We start from the raw sequence: 13569 nt of genomic DNA on the forward strand, positions 1-13569 counted from the left end.
CATCTGTATCTTTGGTTGCTTGAACAATGCATAATTCTTGCAGTCATATTTATCCGTATCTTCTCTTTGGAAAAGTCTGAAGAAGATTGGGAAGGCTTGGAGACTGCTCAGTAACCCTTTCATAGGCAAACAAAAGAACTCACTGCTCCAGATGAGACAGGAAGTCTAATGATATCACAGGTGCCCGCGAGCCATACGATCAACATTGAAAAAATGGCTGCACTCCAAGATACATCAAAATTCTTATTTAATAACGAACATCACAAGTGTTACAGACGGTTCAAATGGTAGACGCGTTTCACACACTAACAGGTGTGCTTATTCATTACCTGAACTTCATTATTCTAGTCCGGTCGTACGTCATCACACTCAAATCCGTGGGACTTTGGTGTGATTGTGTGTGGCCAGGTCCGTTTGTTCAGGTGGTAATGAATAAGCGCACCTGTTAGTGTGTGAAACGCATCTACCATTTAAACTATCTGTAACACTTGGGATGTTCGTTATTAAATAAGAATTTTGATGGATCTTGGCGTGCAGGCATTTCTTCAGTGTTAACCCTTACATAGGGTGAGTGGAAATACTCCTTTAGAGTGCATGGACCACAGGCTTAATGAATGTGACAACCTGTTAGGTGCCCTCATCTTTATCTTTGGTTGCTTGAAGAAGGAAACATTCTTGCAGTCATGTTCATCTATCTTCTCTTGGAAGAATCTGAAGCAGATTTTTTGCCTGGGAAGGCTTGTAGACTGCGCGTTAACCCTTTCACAGGGTAAGTAGAAGCACTCCTTTAGAGTGCATTGGCCACAGGCTTAATGAATGTGACAACCTGTTAGGTGGCATCATCTTTGTCCTTAGTTGCTTGAACAAGGATGCCATAGGTGTGCGCAGCCTATTGCATTAGGGTGTGCACCCTAAAGCTCAAACACACATATCTTTCTTGGCAGCCTCAACAACACTGCACAGTAAATGAATGAGAAGTGCTCTGTACTGAGCGGCTTCCTGTTCATTCACAAACTGAAGCATGGTAAACAAAGTTTACTATGCTTGAGTTATGAATGAACACAGTGAGTACGTGTTTTCCCTGTGTTCATTTTAAAAAAAGGAAGGCACTGGTAAATTACATATTTACTAGCCCCTATCCCCACTCCTTATCCGGAAACATCTCCTGCAGCAGCTGGGGGGAGAGGAAAGAAGCCAGCAGCACTGCAGAGTGGTGGGGCCAACACGGGGGAAGCCCTGGGTGGTAGGGGGAATCAACACTGCACATAGTGATTAGGTACACCTGGCACACCCCCCGCACACACCTATGCCAGGTGATTTGTTTATCAAAACCCAGTCATGCCAGAAGCAGGACAATGAAAAACGTTCTGTTCAGGACAGAAACAAGGAGGTAGTACTCTGTAACAGATTATGATAATATTCTGCAGTGTACACAGATCACCCAAGGGAATAATAAATATCACCATTGCACCTTTTAACAAAAGTGGAGTACACCTCAATAGCCCAAAGCAGGTGCCTTATACAACCCTAGGCTGCTATGGAGCTCAAAAAGGCATCCCAGCTGCCATATGGGGATCCATTTAACCTATAGAAACATCACTGAATGAAGGAAGATGCAGCATGCATCACAGAGACAAAAAGGCAATAAAATCAGGCAGAGGTACATACCAGATAGCTGCAGCCATGGTGTCACCTCTGGGAACAGCCGTGCATTTAGCGGGGCATTAATCCCAATGCCAGCCATAACACCCACACAAGAAGCCTATTTAAGGGTCCATACAGCAGGGTCTACACCTGGGGAGCAACAGATGGACGGCCACAAGCTTATTGCAGCCAGGTAAGGGGAAGAACACCAGCCTGAGGGCAGGAGTCTAATTTATGAGTTAGGCCCTGCAGGCGGGGGTATGGGAGGAGCATACCCAGTAGTAGGCTGACATGGAGCTGTCAGGAAATATTGTTTTTTTTCTTCAAAATTGTTGGTATTTTTTAATTTATAGTGCAAAAAATAAAAGAACCCACTGGTGATCAAATACCACCAAAAAATAGTTCTATTTGTTTGAAGAAAATTCTATAAATTTAACTTGGATACAGTGTTGCATGTCCATGCAATTACCCGTTAAAATAGAGCAGTGCTGAATAGCAAAAAATGGCCTGGTCATGAAGGGGTAAAATCTTCCAGTACTGAAGTGGTTAAAACAGTATCTTCAATTACTCTAAGCCTCAAAAATTTTCAAATTCCTTTTTTTAGCTGCTTTGATCTGACTTCCTGTTAGAAGGTGCCTACATTCCTTCACTATGTTCATACTGTATGTGTGCACATAGCCCTCCCTCCCTTGCTCACTACCAAGAGGGACTATGGGCTGTAATCTATGGGATTTGTAGCGTGCATAGAGCACTGCACATGAACGCAACTAACAAAAAGAAGTGTGTGCGAAAAAGGAAAGGTTTGGGAGCTTTACAGGGGACATTGCAAAGAGGCAGAAAAACATAGTAAGAAACTGTTTCATTAAAAAGAGATTATAGAGCCATTAAGTAATGGCTGTGTTTAAATTCATTTTGGAAAATTAGGATATTGTTTAGCCACTTGCCACCTAACTGGGAATTTATGTCATGACTTTGACGTTAAATACCTGGGTTATGGCTGCAGCTAGATGCCATAACCCTAGTATTTTCTATTCTTGTTACGGTCGGCTTTCCGATAAAAGTGATCCCAGCGGCGGACTTTTGGAAGCGATGAGAGAGGTGCCTCCCCCACCTCATACCGCTTCCCGGTGGTTCCCAGGCTAAAGCTACCTATCGCTGAGCCGGAAACCATCCGCTGTTGGTAAGGTTTTCCCAAGTGATGGCAAGATGGCCAGCGGTCATCTCTATGCCCTTGGAGGCCCGGAGCAACATTGACGTCACTTCCGGTTCTCGGGCAATGTAAACATGTTTTTTCTTCTAAATGCAAAATATAATATATAAAATATAATATATAATATATATATATATATATATATATATATTTATATATATGCAAAACAATTGAGGTATACATTATGTTTTTTTTTTATTCATTAAAGTGTATTTTTTCCAAAAAAATTGCATTGGAAAAACTGCTGTGCAAAAAACATGTGACATAAAAAATTTCAGTGACCGCCATTTTATTTTCTAGGGTCACTGCGAAAAATATATATAAAGTTTGGGGGTTCTAAGTATTTGTCCTTAAGTGGTTAATGTCATAGGTGCATAGACATGAAACTAGATCTTGTTAGACTGAATAATATGCTGTATATTGACACTGTGCTGCCAAATGTGAATATGAGGAAAGTATTCTTAATCCAGTATATATACTGTAAATTTCACTTATCTCAAGATAGAGATGATTCCTTTCTGGCCTTGGAACAAATTCCTTCACTCTTGGCTTGTCATGTATGCAGTTCAGATGTGTCATTGACCTTATTTTGCAGTGTATAGGTAGATCTCAGTCCAAAATCAGACCCACTGGTCAGGATAAGAACAGTCCTCCTAGCTTTGGTATAAGGTGCAACAAGTGCCATGGGCGCCTTATGAAGGGGGCACTCTCTTCTTCCCTCCCGAGTCCCGGTGACTAACCTGATCCATTGAGACATACAGGTTATTAGAATCTAGTAGAAAACCAGTAGAATTTCATTTGAAAATGTTTGTCTTTGGATCATTTGTTTATTCATTTATATAATGTTTTTTGAAGTCAAAATAAATGTTTTTGCATTTATTAACAAGAAAATTCAGAGGAGCAGGGTGTAAAATCTAACTCGTGTTAGGAAACACAATTACATATTGTAATGAAACCTGTATAGCAGGTCTCGATGATGTTTTAAGGGTTTTCAAATAAAAAGAGTTGACTCAATGGCAAGAAAGAATGTTTTCAGAAATTATTTTTCTATGAATGTATGAACAAAAATCTGTGTATTGCCAGCAACAACAATGGTTAAACATTAAGCACCAGACAGATTTGAAGTTATAGACTTAGCCCTGAAGTTGCCAAGGTGGGCATCACTAACTGCTCCCTATTCCATACCCCCAATCTAAGCATATTTTCCACTGTTTCAACCCACCAGGAATGCCAGATTCAGATACCCTCTAAACTGTTAGGTATGGATGAACCAGCATGACTACACGATAGTAAGGAAGAAAAGCTTTCTGAAACGTTGTAGGATAGTTTTTACCCAGATGAGTAAATTGTATATTGGCAGTGCTACATTCATTAAAGCGTATGTCAATCCTGATAATTGACTTTTTTGGCCTGTCAAATATACTTTTGTCATGTCTGTTTATATAGGTAAAATAAATACTTGTTGATCTGGCCTGAAACCCAGTGAGTTGTTATCTTCTGAAATCTTAAACAGTTTAATCAGCCCCAATTCTCACTGTGAATTACCGAACACCTCTCCCCTATGTTGAGGTGATGGCAGGTGTTCTGTAGTCCTGGGTGCTCAATCACATCATTGCTATATTTGTTGTTTTGTATGAGCTTTTTTTGTAGTAGTAATAGGTTGCTTTACTCTAATGCCGCGTACACACGATCAAACAATCGGGTGGAAAAGTCCGGCAAACTCAAGTCCGCCGGGCAATCCCGCCGTGTGTAGCCTCCGGTAGACTTTTTTGACCCGAAAGTACGGTGGACTTAGAAAGTAGTTTTGCACTCCAATCTTCCCGCCGCACTCGCATTTCAGCGGACAATCCGGCCGTGCGTATGCCAGTCCGCCGTACTTTTGAAATGAACGGACTTTTCCCGCCCGGAGAAAAGTCCGCTCATTTCGAGCGGGTCTCCAGGTAGGCGGGGCCCACGAAGGAGACGTCGCTGGTCCCGCCACCTGGTATGGACTTAAAGGGGAACCCCAACGCCGAAAAAAATCGGCGTGGGGGTCCCCCCCAGGTCCACATCAGACCCTTGTCCGAGCACGCTACCCCGGCCGACCAGGAAAGGGGGAGACGAGCGAGCGCCCCCCTCCCTGAGCCGTACCAGGCCGTGTGCCCTCAACATGGGGGGTGCCTTGGGGAAGGTGGGGCCACGCGGCCCCCCCACCCCAAAGCACCTTGTCCCCATGTTGATGAGGACAAGGGCCTCTTCCTGACAACCCTGGCCATTGGTTGTCGGGGTCTGCGGGCAGGGGGCTTATCGGAATCCAGGAGCCCCTTTAATAAGGGGGCCCCCGGATACCGGCCCCCCACCCTATGTGAATGAGTATGGGGTAAAATGTACCCCTACCCACTCACCTGTAAAATAAAGTACAAAAAAAACACAACACACAAGATAAAATAGTTTATTGCACAGCTCCGGGGGTCTTCCTTCTTCAGGGGTCTTCTCGTCGGACTCCTCCGCTATCTTCTTCTAGCTCTTTTACTAGCGGAGGAGCCCGGCTTTCTTCCTCGCCGCGACCTCTTCTTCCGACTTCGGGGGTCTTGTCCCCCTCTTCGGTTCTTCTGCCGGGCCACCGCGCCTTCTTATAGCTCTTTTACAGGCGGTGGCCCGGTCGCCGCCTTCTGTTCTTCTGTTCTGTTCTTCTCTTCAGATGTTGACTCGTCGCTCCCTCTGCTCACAATGGCGGGGACCGGGCGCGTTGCGACTTATATAGGGACATCACCGGATGATGTCCCCACCCATTATGGTGTCACAGTCGCAGATGCCTACCTGGCATCCTCTGCCTACCCCGCCTACCTGGAGACCCGCTCGAAATGAGCAGACTTTCCTCCGGATGTGTGGGCGAGTCCGTTCATTTCAAAAGTAGGGTGGATAGTACGGCGGACTTAGTACGCCGTATTAGTCTGCTGAAAAAGTGCCGTGTGTGGGCAAGTAGCCCGTTCGGAAAGTCGGACGGACAGTCTGGCGGGAAGTCCGCCAGACTAAGTCCGTCGGATAGTCGGCTACGTGTGTACGCGGCATTACATACACGTTATGCATGTCCCTGCTACAGCATGACTGGACTGCATGGGATGCCTGTCAGTGCTGATATCAAAATATCCAAAATCACAAACATTCCACTTGTTAATAAATTTGTTCTTGTAATGTTAATGTGTCTGTATATCACAAATCGGTGGCAAAGGAATGCATTACCAGTTGTGAAGTGTGATTTCTTCTCTCTTCTTCCAGTATGGAGACACGACACATACACTAATAGAGAACCTAGATTATAAAGGCATCTTCTTACCTGGATTTCGTCCTCCTCTCTTCCTGGATCCTCTGCTGCCCAAACTGTAAGCACTAGAAAAGAGTAATGGAAAAAGTAATATAGATGTAAAAAGTAGATAGAGTACTTTAATGAAGAAACCACAATGTGGGGGGGGGGGGGGGGGGGTTTACTAAAACCGGTGCGCACAGAATCTTGTCCAGCTGTGCATAGTAACTAACTAATCAGTTTGCAGAATTTATTGTTAAAGCTTAATTGAAAAGGCTGAAATTAGAAGCTGATTGGTTACTATGCACAGCTGCGCCAGATTCTGTATTGATCATTTTTAGTAAATCTCCCCCAATGTGTGTAGATATGTGCTACAATGCACCAAAATGACACTTTTGTTTTCATGTGTAATAGTAATAGAATGTAACAGACAACTGGTAACAATTAACATAAAGAAAATGAAAACTGAAACCTGTGGGCATTATTGCTTACTTAAATTTAAACTGCCTGCCTGTACATAGTACATGTGGCTGCATGCACCATAGATATATATACCTAATACCCTCTAAGCCAGGCTGCTCTGTTAGGGATCCGTTGACCACATTGTACGAATGTGGACTAGTGAGACTAAAGCCTGGTACACATGGGTCAAAAATCGTCTGGTAGTGGCCTGCGTGTACAGTAGGCTGTATAGCGTCTGTTGAACGGACATACTGGGAAAAACAGCACCTGATCAGCATCCGATCAGCGGTCGCAGCCAGTGGCTGTCAGAGCACAATAGCTCAGTGGGGAGATCACTGTACTAACATAGCAACCCACTGGCTTGAACACAAACAAAAAGCTGTCAGTGTGTATGGGGCTTTACAACGTATTCAAAAAGACTAAACAATATTTCTGTCTGGGCTTCCCTGCTTACAGCTGAATTTTTATTTTTTCATATAATTTACAATATTAAGGTTGTTAAGGTTAGATAGTGCTACCTCCCCTCTAAATTACTTGATATGCTTCATTTTTAACTCAGTTTATGTTGTTGCTTTTTAAATGGGTTATTTTTACCTTGGTCAATTTAATGCTCTTTTTTTTTTTCATTTTATAGGCCAAATTGCAAACTCAATTTTATTGACCACGTTGTGGGAAATCAGCCGGACGATGAAATGGTCCCAGTTGTAGACTGGTAAATATCCCATTGAAAACTTTTTGTTACAATTCACTTGGACAGTGATACATTTGTGTGTGGTCTGAATGCAGTCTTCAAGTGGAGTTGTAGACATTTTAAATATTTTAGATTTTTAGTTATATTTCTAAAATATATCAGCATGTGGCCAGCAGAGGGCAGATTTCCTATACATATTCATTAATTGTATTACTTTATACCGCAATGACAAAACCAGTGCTTTAGAGCAGAGGTCTCCAAACTTTCTAAATAAAGGGTCAGTTTACTATCCTTCAGACTTTTGGGAGGCCAGACTGTGGCCAGTGTAAGTAAAAAATGCCCCAGTGTCAGTGGGAGTAAACAACGTCTTAGTCTTGGTGGTCAGTGGGAGTAAAAAAAAATACATATTGCCTGAGGTCAGTAAGAGGCGGAACAGTGACCCATCATTGATATTAGTGTAAGGATTAGTGCCCCATAAATGGTGTCAGTAGGAGGAATAGTGCCCCATCATTGGCATTAGTGGGAGGAATAGTGCCCCATCATTGGTAACAGTGGAAGGAATAGTACCTCATCTTTGGTTGCAGGAGGTGGAATCATTTATATCAGTAGGAGGAATTACCTGTATGCCTTGTCTTGGTATCATTGGAAGGAACAGTGGCCCATTGTTGATGTCAGTGGGTGGAATATTGCCTCATTATTGGTGTCAGTAAAAGTAATTGCGCCTCATCCTTTGTGTCAGTGGGAGGAATAATGCCTTGTGGAATGGATAAAACCAGGTAAAGGGCCACATCTGGCCTTCAGGCCACAATTTGGAGGCAATTGCTTTTGAGAGTACACCTTCACTTCATTCCTGCCTGTCTCTTCCATGCTTATGTAGACACAAACACAGGAGTCAGTTTTGGAAGGAATCCAAGTAATTTACCAGCATGTTTTGGGGATTGTGGTAGGGTTCCCATGCAATTACAGAGAGAGCATGCATACTCTTTGCTAAGATTGTCCCAGGTGGGAACTGAAACCATTACCCTGCAAGGCAAAATTAACCTGCAAGGCAAAATTATTAACCACACCATGCATCTTATTTTTATGAAGTTCAAGAATGCCATAATGATTTCTTTAACTTCTGGTCCTCATGATTCGATTTCTAAATATATGTGCACATTGTCTAGTGCTGCAGGAGACCACCGTGTAGTAAGTCCCAAGTTTTCCACATTAATCTAAAAAGCAGAAACTAGAGGAAAATGATGGCTGGGCAGGCACTGATCACGTGGTCTTTTCTGCTGTGCAATGGGGACATAGATATGAGTGTAATACACCATTTACTCACCCGTTAGCCCTGTTTGGTAGTATAGGTGCAACCAAACACAGCAGCCATTTCTTTTGATGTTTGTTATGGATACAAAGATTTAGAGTGTCATAGATAGGAAGATGTATTCCCAAGATGACCCATCCTCTCTAGCACTATATCCTGCTGCTGTTTCCTATGGGACTTGTTCAAGTAGAGCAGACCATCTGTCCTTGCTCTCACTGAGAAGTGGAAAAGATCATCCATTACATGGCGGGTTTCAGCAAATTTGAAAAATCCTACTCATTACCCTAAGAAGGTTGCATAGTACAGAAACATGTACTTAGAGGTGAAGCCCCACAGAGAAGCACTAAAGCTTGCTTAATCAGGCTGCAAATAATGATAAAAAGCACAAATTAGAGATAACTTGAATTAACTCTATGATTTAGCAAAGTTGCATAGCTTCTCAGATAGCATTAACTACTATTCAACCCAGTATGTAAAGTGAAAGTCCAGATTAAAGTCAACCTCTTGTAACCCTTGTGGTGAACTATGTACACTACAGGGACAGGCACTTGTTGAAAGCACGGTTAGTCATAGACAGCCCAATTCCTACCGAAGCATCAGACTAGGCTGTAGAACAGTGGGTGGGACTGGACTGTTAATGGCCCTCTTTACTTCTCATTTCTAAATGCTAGGATGAACTGATTGCATGAAAATATCCACATCTTTCCCTGCAGGTACCAAAAAACTCTGTTGTTTCATCGTTTCTGGTCTGTGGATGACAAACAGCTGCATACAGACTTCAGTGCACTTCGCTCCATTGTGGTCGCTAACTATGAAGAGACCATTAAGATGCCTATAAATGAGCCTGCGTCAGGAAAGAGGAAATCTCAGATCCAGGTATCTCACTGTAATTTTGCTGTATATATTAGAGGCAAACCAGTGCAGCTCACTGCTTCAGATTTAGCCATCACCGCAGTTGGGTGAATCTGTAGTGGACTGGACCACCTGCAACCAAGACAGGGTTAGAGTTAGGGTTAGGTAATTTGATATGCCCAAGTATGGCAAGTTTTAGCTAACTGCTGAAAGGTCAAGTTATAACAATTAATAATTGATTTAGAGTTGAATATATTTTTACTGCCAGATGTAGAAAATACATACAGTAGATAACAGCAATGAACAAACAAATGAACAGTTAAACAAATAAATCAATGTTGAGAGCTCCATCAAAGGTCCTCAGAAGAGATGTATCTCAAGCCAAGAAATGTACAGAACAATATATGAGAACCAAAGTTAAACCATTAACAAGTGGGGGGCGTGGCTAGAATTTGAAGGAGAGAGGACACATCTCGCTGGAGCTCCAATCCTGATCCTGCATTCCTGCTCCACAGCAACGCTCATCCTGTTCCCCGGACCCAGGTACTCACCTGCCGACCCCCAAAACCTTCCTCCATATCAGCGGTTATTCTAGATGGGTCCCCCTAAGACCAGCTGCTCACAATTTGGCCCGAAAGCTCCTCGCTCCTCTCCGCCGACGGCCATCTTGCCCATGAGGCCGCCCACTGCTGTGATGGCTGCAAACACCCAGACCGCTGTAGAGTTGGGGCTGAAGAATCCCCCACAGGAGCAGAGATCCTGGCGGGTATTACAGCCTGCAAAGAATCCCTGATGCCAAAATAGATTTCCTGTCTGTGGATGTCACCCTCATCCAGCAGGACATGGATAAGTTCCGGTCCTGCATCTCAGAGGTGAAGGACAGAGTCTCCATGGTGGAGGACACAGTGCGCTCGGACTCAAGAGAGGTAAAGGCTCTGCAGGTAAAAGCACTCCAGGAGCGTGCCATTGACACTGAGAACCGCCTTAGGTGAAATATCATCTGCATACTCGGCTTGCCTGAGGGAGCAGAGGGCCCCAGACCTGCTGTATTCAGTGAGCAGCTACTGTCCACCCTGTTTAAGCTGGATAAAATGCCTCCCATGTTTGTAGTGGAAAGAGCCCACAGGGTCTCACCGCTCCCTCCAAGACCTGGGGCCCCTGCATGTCCTTTCCTGCTAAAGCTATTAAACTACCGTGATCATAACCGAATCCTGGCAGCAGTTCTTGTCACGCCTGAAATTAAATATGAAAATACCAGACTATTTTTTCCCAGACTTCTCTGGACGCCACAAATCCTTCACAGACGTAAGACTCTGGGAAAAAGGAATCCGCTTCAGCCTCCTATACCCCAGCAGGCTGAGAATCACAGATGGCAACAACACCCGCTTCTTTGACACTCCGGAAGCTCCCATTGCATGGCTGGATACCCGCTAACAAAGCACTACCGAGGAACCACGTTTTGTCACAACATGCTGGGATCAGCTAAGTATCACATCCTCCTGTACTGAGTTACCTTATGCCACATGGCAACTCCCAGCCTTGCCCCCTCTTTTGCCCCCATGCTTTTTTTTATTTCCACCGATACATCCTGCCAATATCCCAGCCCCTCACTCTGTGTCCCTTGCTTTAAATGGCCGATTACTCCTCCTGCCTAAGGAGCTTCAGCAACAACCCCAAGTTTTCTCTTCAACTCCCTGGACTGAGAATCATCCTTTTATCCCCCCCCCCCCCCCCAGAGCCCCTCCTTACATCAAGTGTCTCTTCATTCTAGTCCTCTGGTCTCCCTGCTGGGTGCTGTGTTCTGCTCACATCCTAACCCTCTGGTCTCCCTGCTGGGTGCTGTGTTCTGCCCACATCCTAAACCTCTGGTCTCCGTGCTGGTTACTGTGCTCTGCCCACATCCTAATCCTCTGGTCTCCCTGCAGAGTGCTGTGTTCTGCCCACATCCTAACTCTCTGGTCTCCCTGCTGGGTGCTGTGTTCTGCCCACATCCTAAACCTATGATCTCCCTGCTGGGTGCTGTGTTCTGCTCACATCCTAACCCTCTGGTCTCCCTGCTGGGTGCTGTGTTGTGTTCTGCCCATATCCTAAACCTCTGTGCTGTGTTCTGCCCATATCCTAAACCTCTGGTCTCCGTGCTGGGTACTGTGCTCTGCCCACATCCTAATCCTCTGGTCTCCCTGCAGAGTGCAGTGCTCTCCCCATATCCTAATTCTCTGGTCTCTCTGCTGGGTGCTGTGCTCTCCCCATCTCCTAATCCTTGCTGGGTGCTGTGTTCTGCCAACATCCTAAATCTCCGGTCTCCCTGCTGGGTGCTGTGTTCTGCCCACATACTAATCCTCTGGTCTCCCTGCTGGGTACTGTGTTCTGCCCACATTATAAACCTCTGGTCTCCCTGCTGGGTGCTGTGTTTTGCCCATATCCTAACCCTCTGATTCCCCTGCTGGGTGCTGTGTTATGCCCACATCCTAAACCTCTGGCGTCCCTGCAGGATACTGTGTTTTGTCCACATCCTAACCCTCTGGTCTCCCTTCTGGGTGCTGTGTTCTGCCCAAATCCTAATCCTCTGCTCTCCCTGCAGAGTGTTGTGCTCCGCCCACATCCTAAACCTCTGGTCTCCCTGCAGAGTGTAGTGCTCTGCCCACCTCCTAGTCCTCTGGTCTCCTTGCAGGCTGGAGGGAGAAGAACACACACTCTTCTCTCCAGGTATCTTACCACACTCAAGCGGACAGGTGGCAACCCTAGACTTGGGGGCTATGGGCCACATATTCGGGGCTATAGCCCCAAAAACCACCCCCCAGTGACACCACTGTCCCTGACTATCTCACGCATTGGCATTCATAATCCCTCCTCCAATTGCACCACCGAATAGCTCCACGTTCACTATCCTATCCTGGAATGTTCGTGGATTAAATTCCAAATTTAAACGGGCTCTGCTGTTTCGCTACCTAAAATCCTACTCCCCTAACCTAATACTGTTACAGGAGACACATCTTGTGGGCAGCAAATGAATGACACTTAAAAAAAACGTGGCTGCATAGAACAATTCACGTCTCATATTCCTCTTTGCCCGAGTGGTATCCATGCTGATCTCAAAGTCCTTCCCATGCGAGATTGAACATGTTCACACGGATCCCCAGGGCAAATATGTGGTGGTAGTATTGAAATTCTGGCGACAGCGCTATATTGTAAATGTCCCCCCCCCCCCATTCTCTTCTGCATTACTGTATGTTATCATGGAGAAAATAGCCCCATATTTTTCTGCCAAATTAATCCTTATGGGTGACTTTAATGCCATCCTAGCCCCGGACCTAGATAGACCCAATCCCTCCAAACATTTCTCCACAGAGCTGAAGGCATGGGCTCAAGCAATGGGGGTGGACAATGTATGGAGATGGAAACACCCCAAAGACAGATCATACTCCTATTTTTCCATAACTCACAAAACAGCCTCCCACATAGATTTGGCTTTTGCCAACCCATGATTAATGTCGGATGTGCTAGACACCACTTACCTGCCTAGCGGTTTTTCTGACCATAACCCTCTAAAACGCAATATCCGCTCACCATGCTCCCACACTTCTTCTCTGTGGAGACTTGGACCCCAATGGATTGCTCACCCGAAACCGATCAAACCGGGTTCATGACCAATAGATCTACTGACATCAACTTGAGAGGACTACAAACCATTATCCATGCACAGCACCTTAATGTGGACTCCAGGGTAGTGGTGTCATTGGACATTGAAAAGGCCTTTGACACAGTCGAATGGCCTTTTTTTGTGGGAGGTCCTCCATAGGATGGGTTTCCCTTTACTGTTTATACAGTGGCTACAGATAATCTACAAAGCTCCTACCTCGGCCATAAAGCTGGGAGGAGGACTTTCCCAATCCCTTCCATTGTCCAGGGGCACCCGGCAGGGCTGCCCTCTCTCTCCAGCTTTATTTGCCATGGCCATTGAGTCAGTGGCAGAAGCTCTCTGTACTTCCCTGCACATCAAGGGGCTGTGGATTGGCTGGCTGGAGAAGAGGGTGGCTCTGTACGCGGATGACCTCCTCTTTCTTAATGATGCAGGACCATCGGTAGAGGGTTCACTTCAGGTTTTAAATACATTTTCC

General features: G+C 45.1%; 1 protein-coding gene across 1 annotated transcript in view; it reads left to right on the forward strand.

The window, feature by feature from the left end:
- The window catches only part of HPD (4-hydroxyphenylpyruvate dioxygenase), a 39984-nt gene that overhangs the window by 10412 nt on the left and 16003 nt on the right, over nucleotides 1-13569 (forward strand). Inside the window, exons 8-10 of the mRNA XM_077461964.1 lie at nucleotides 6113-6216; nucleotides 7234-7311; nucleotides 9313-9475. Of these exons, the coding sequence (XP_077318090.1) occupies nucleotides 6113-6216; nucleotides 7234-7311; nucleotides 9313-9475 (345 nt within the window). The remainder of the gene's footprint in view (nucleotides 1-6112; nucleotides 6217-7233; nucleotides 7312-9312; nucleotides 9476-13569) is intronic.

This window comes from Lithobates pipiens, unplaced genomic scaffold (genome assembly GCF_037356315.1).
Source record: "Lithobates pipiens isolate NorthernLeopardFrog02 unplaced genomic scaffold, aLitPip1_a1.2 Scaffold_3, whole genome shotgun sequence".
Classification (NCBI taxonomy): Eukaryota; Metazoa; Chordata; class Amphibia; order Anura; family Ranidae; genus Lithobates; species Lithobates pipiens.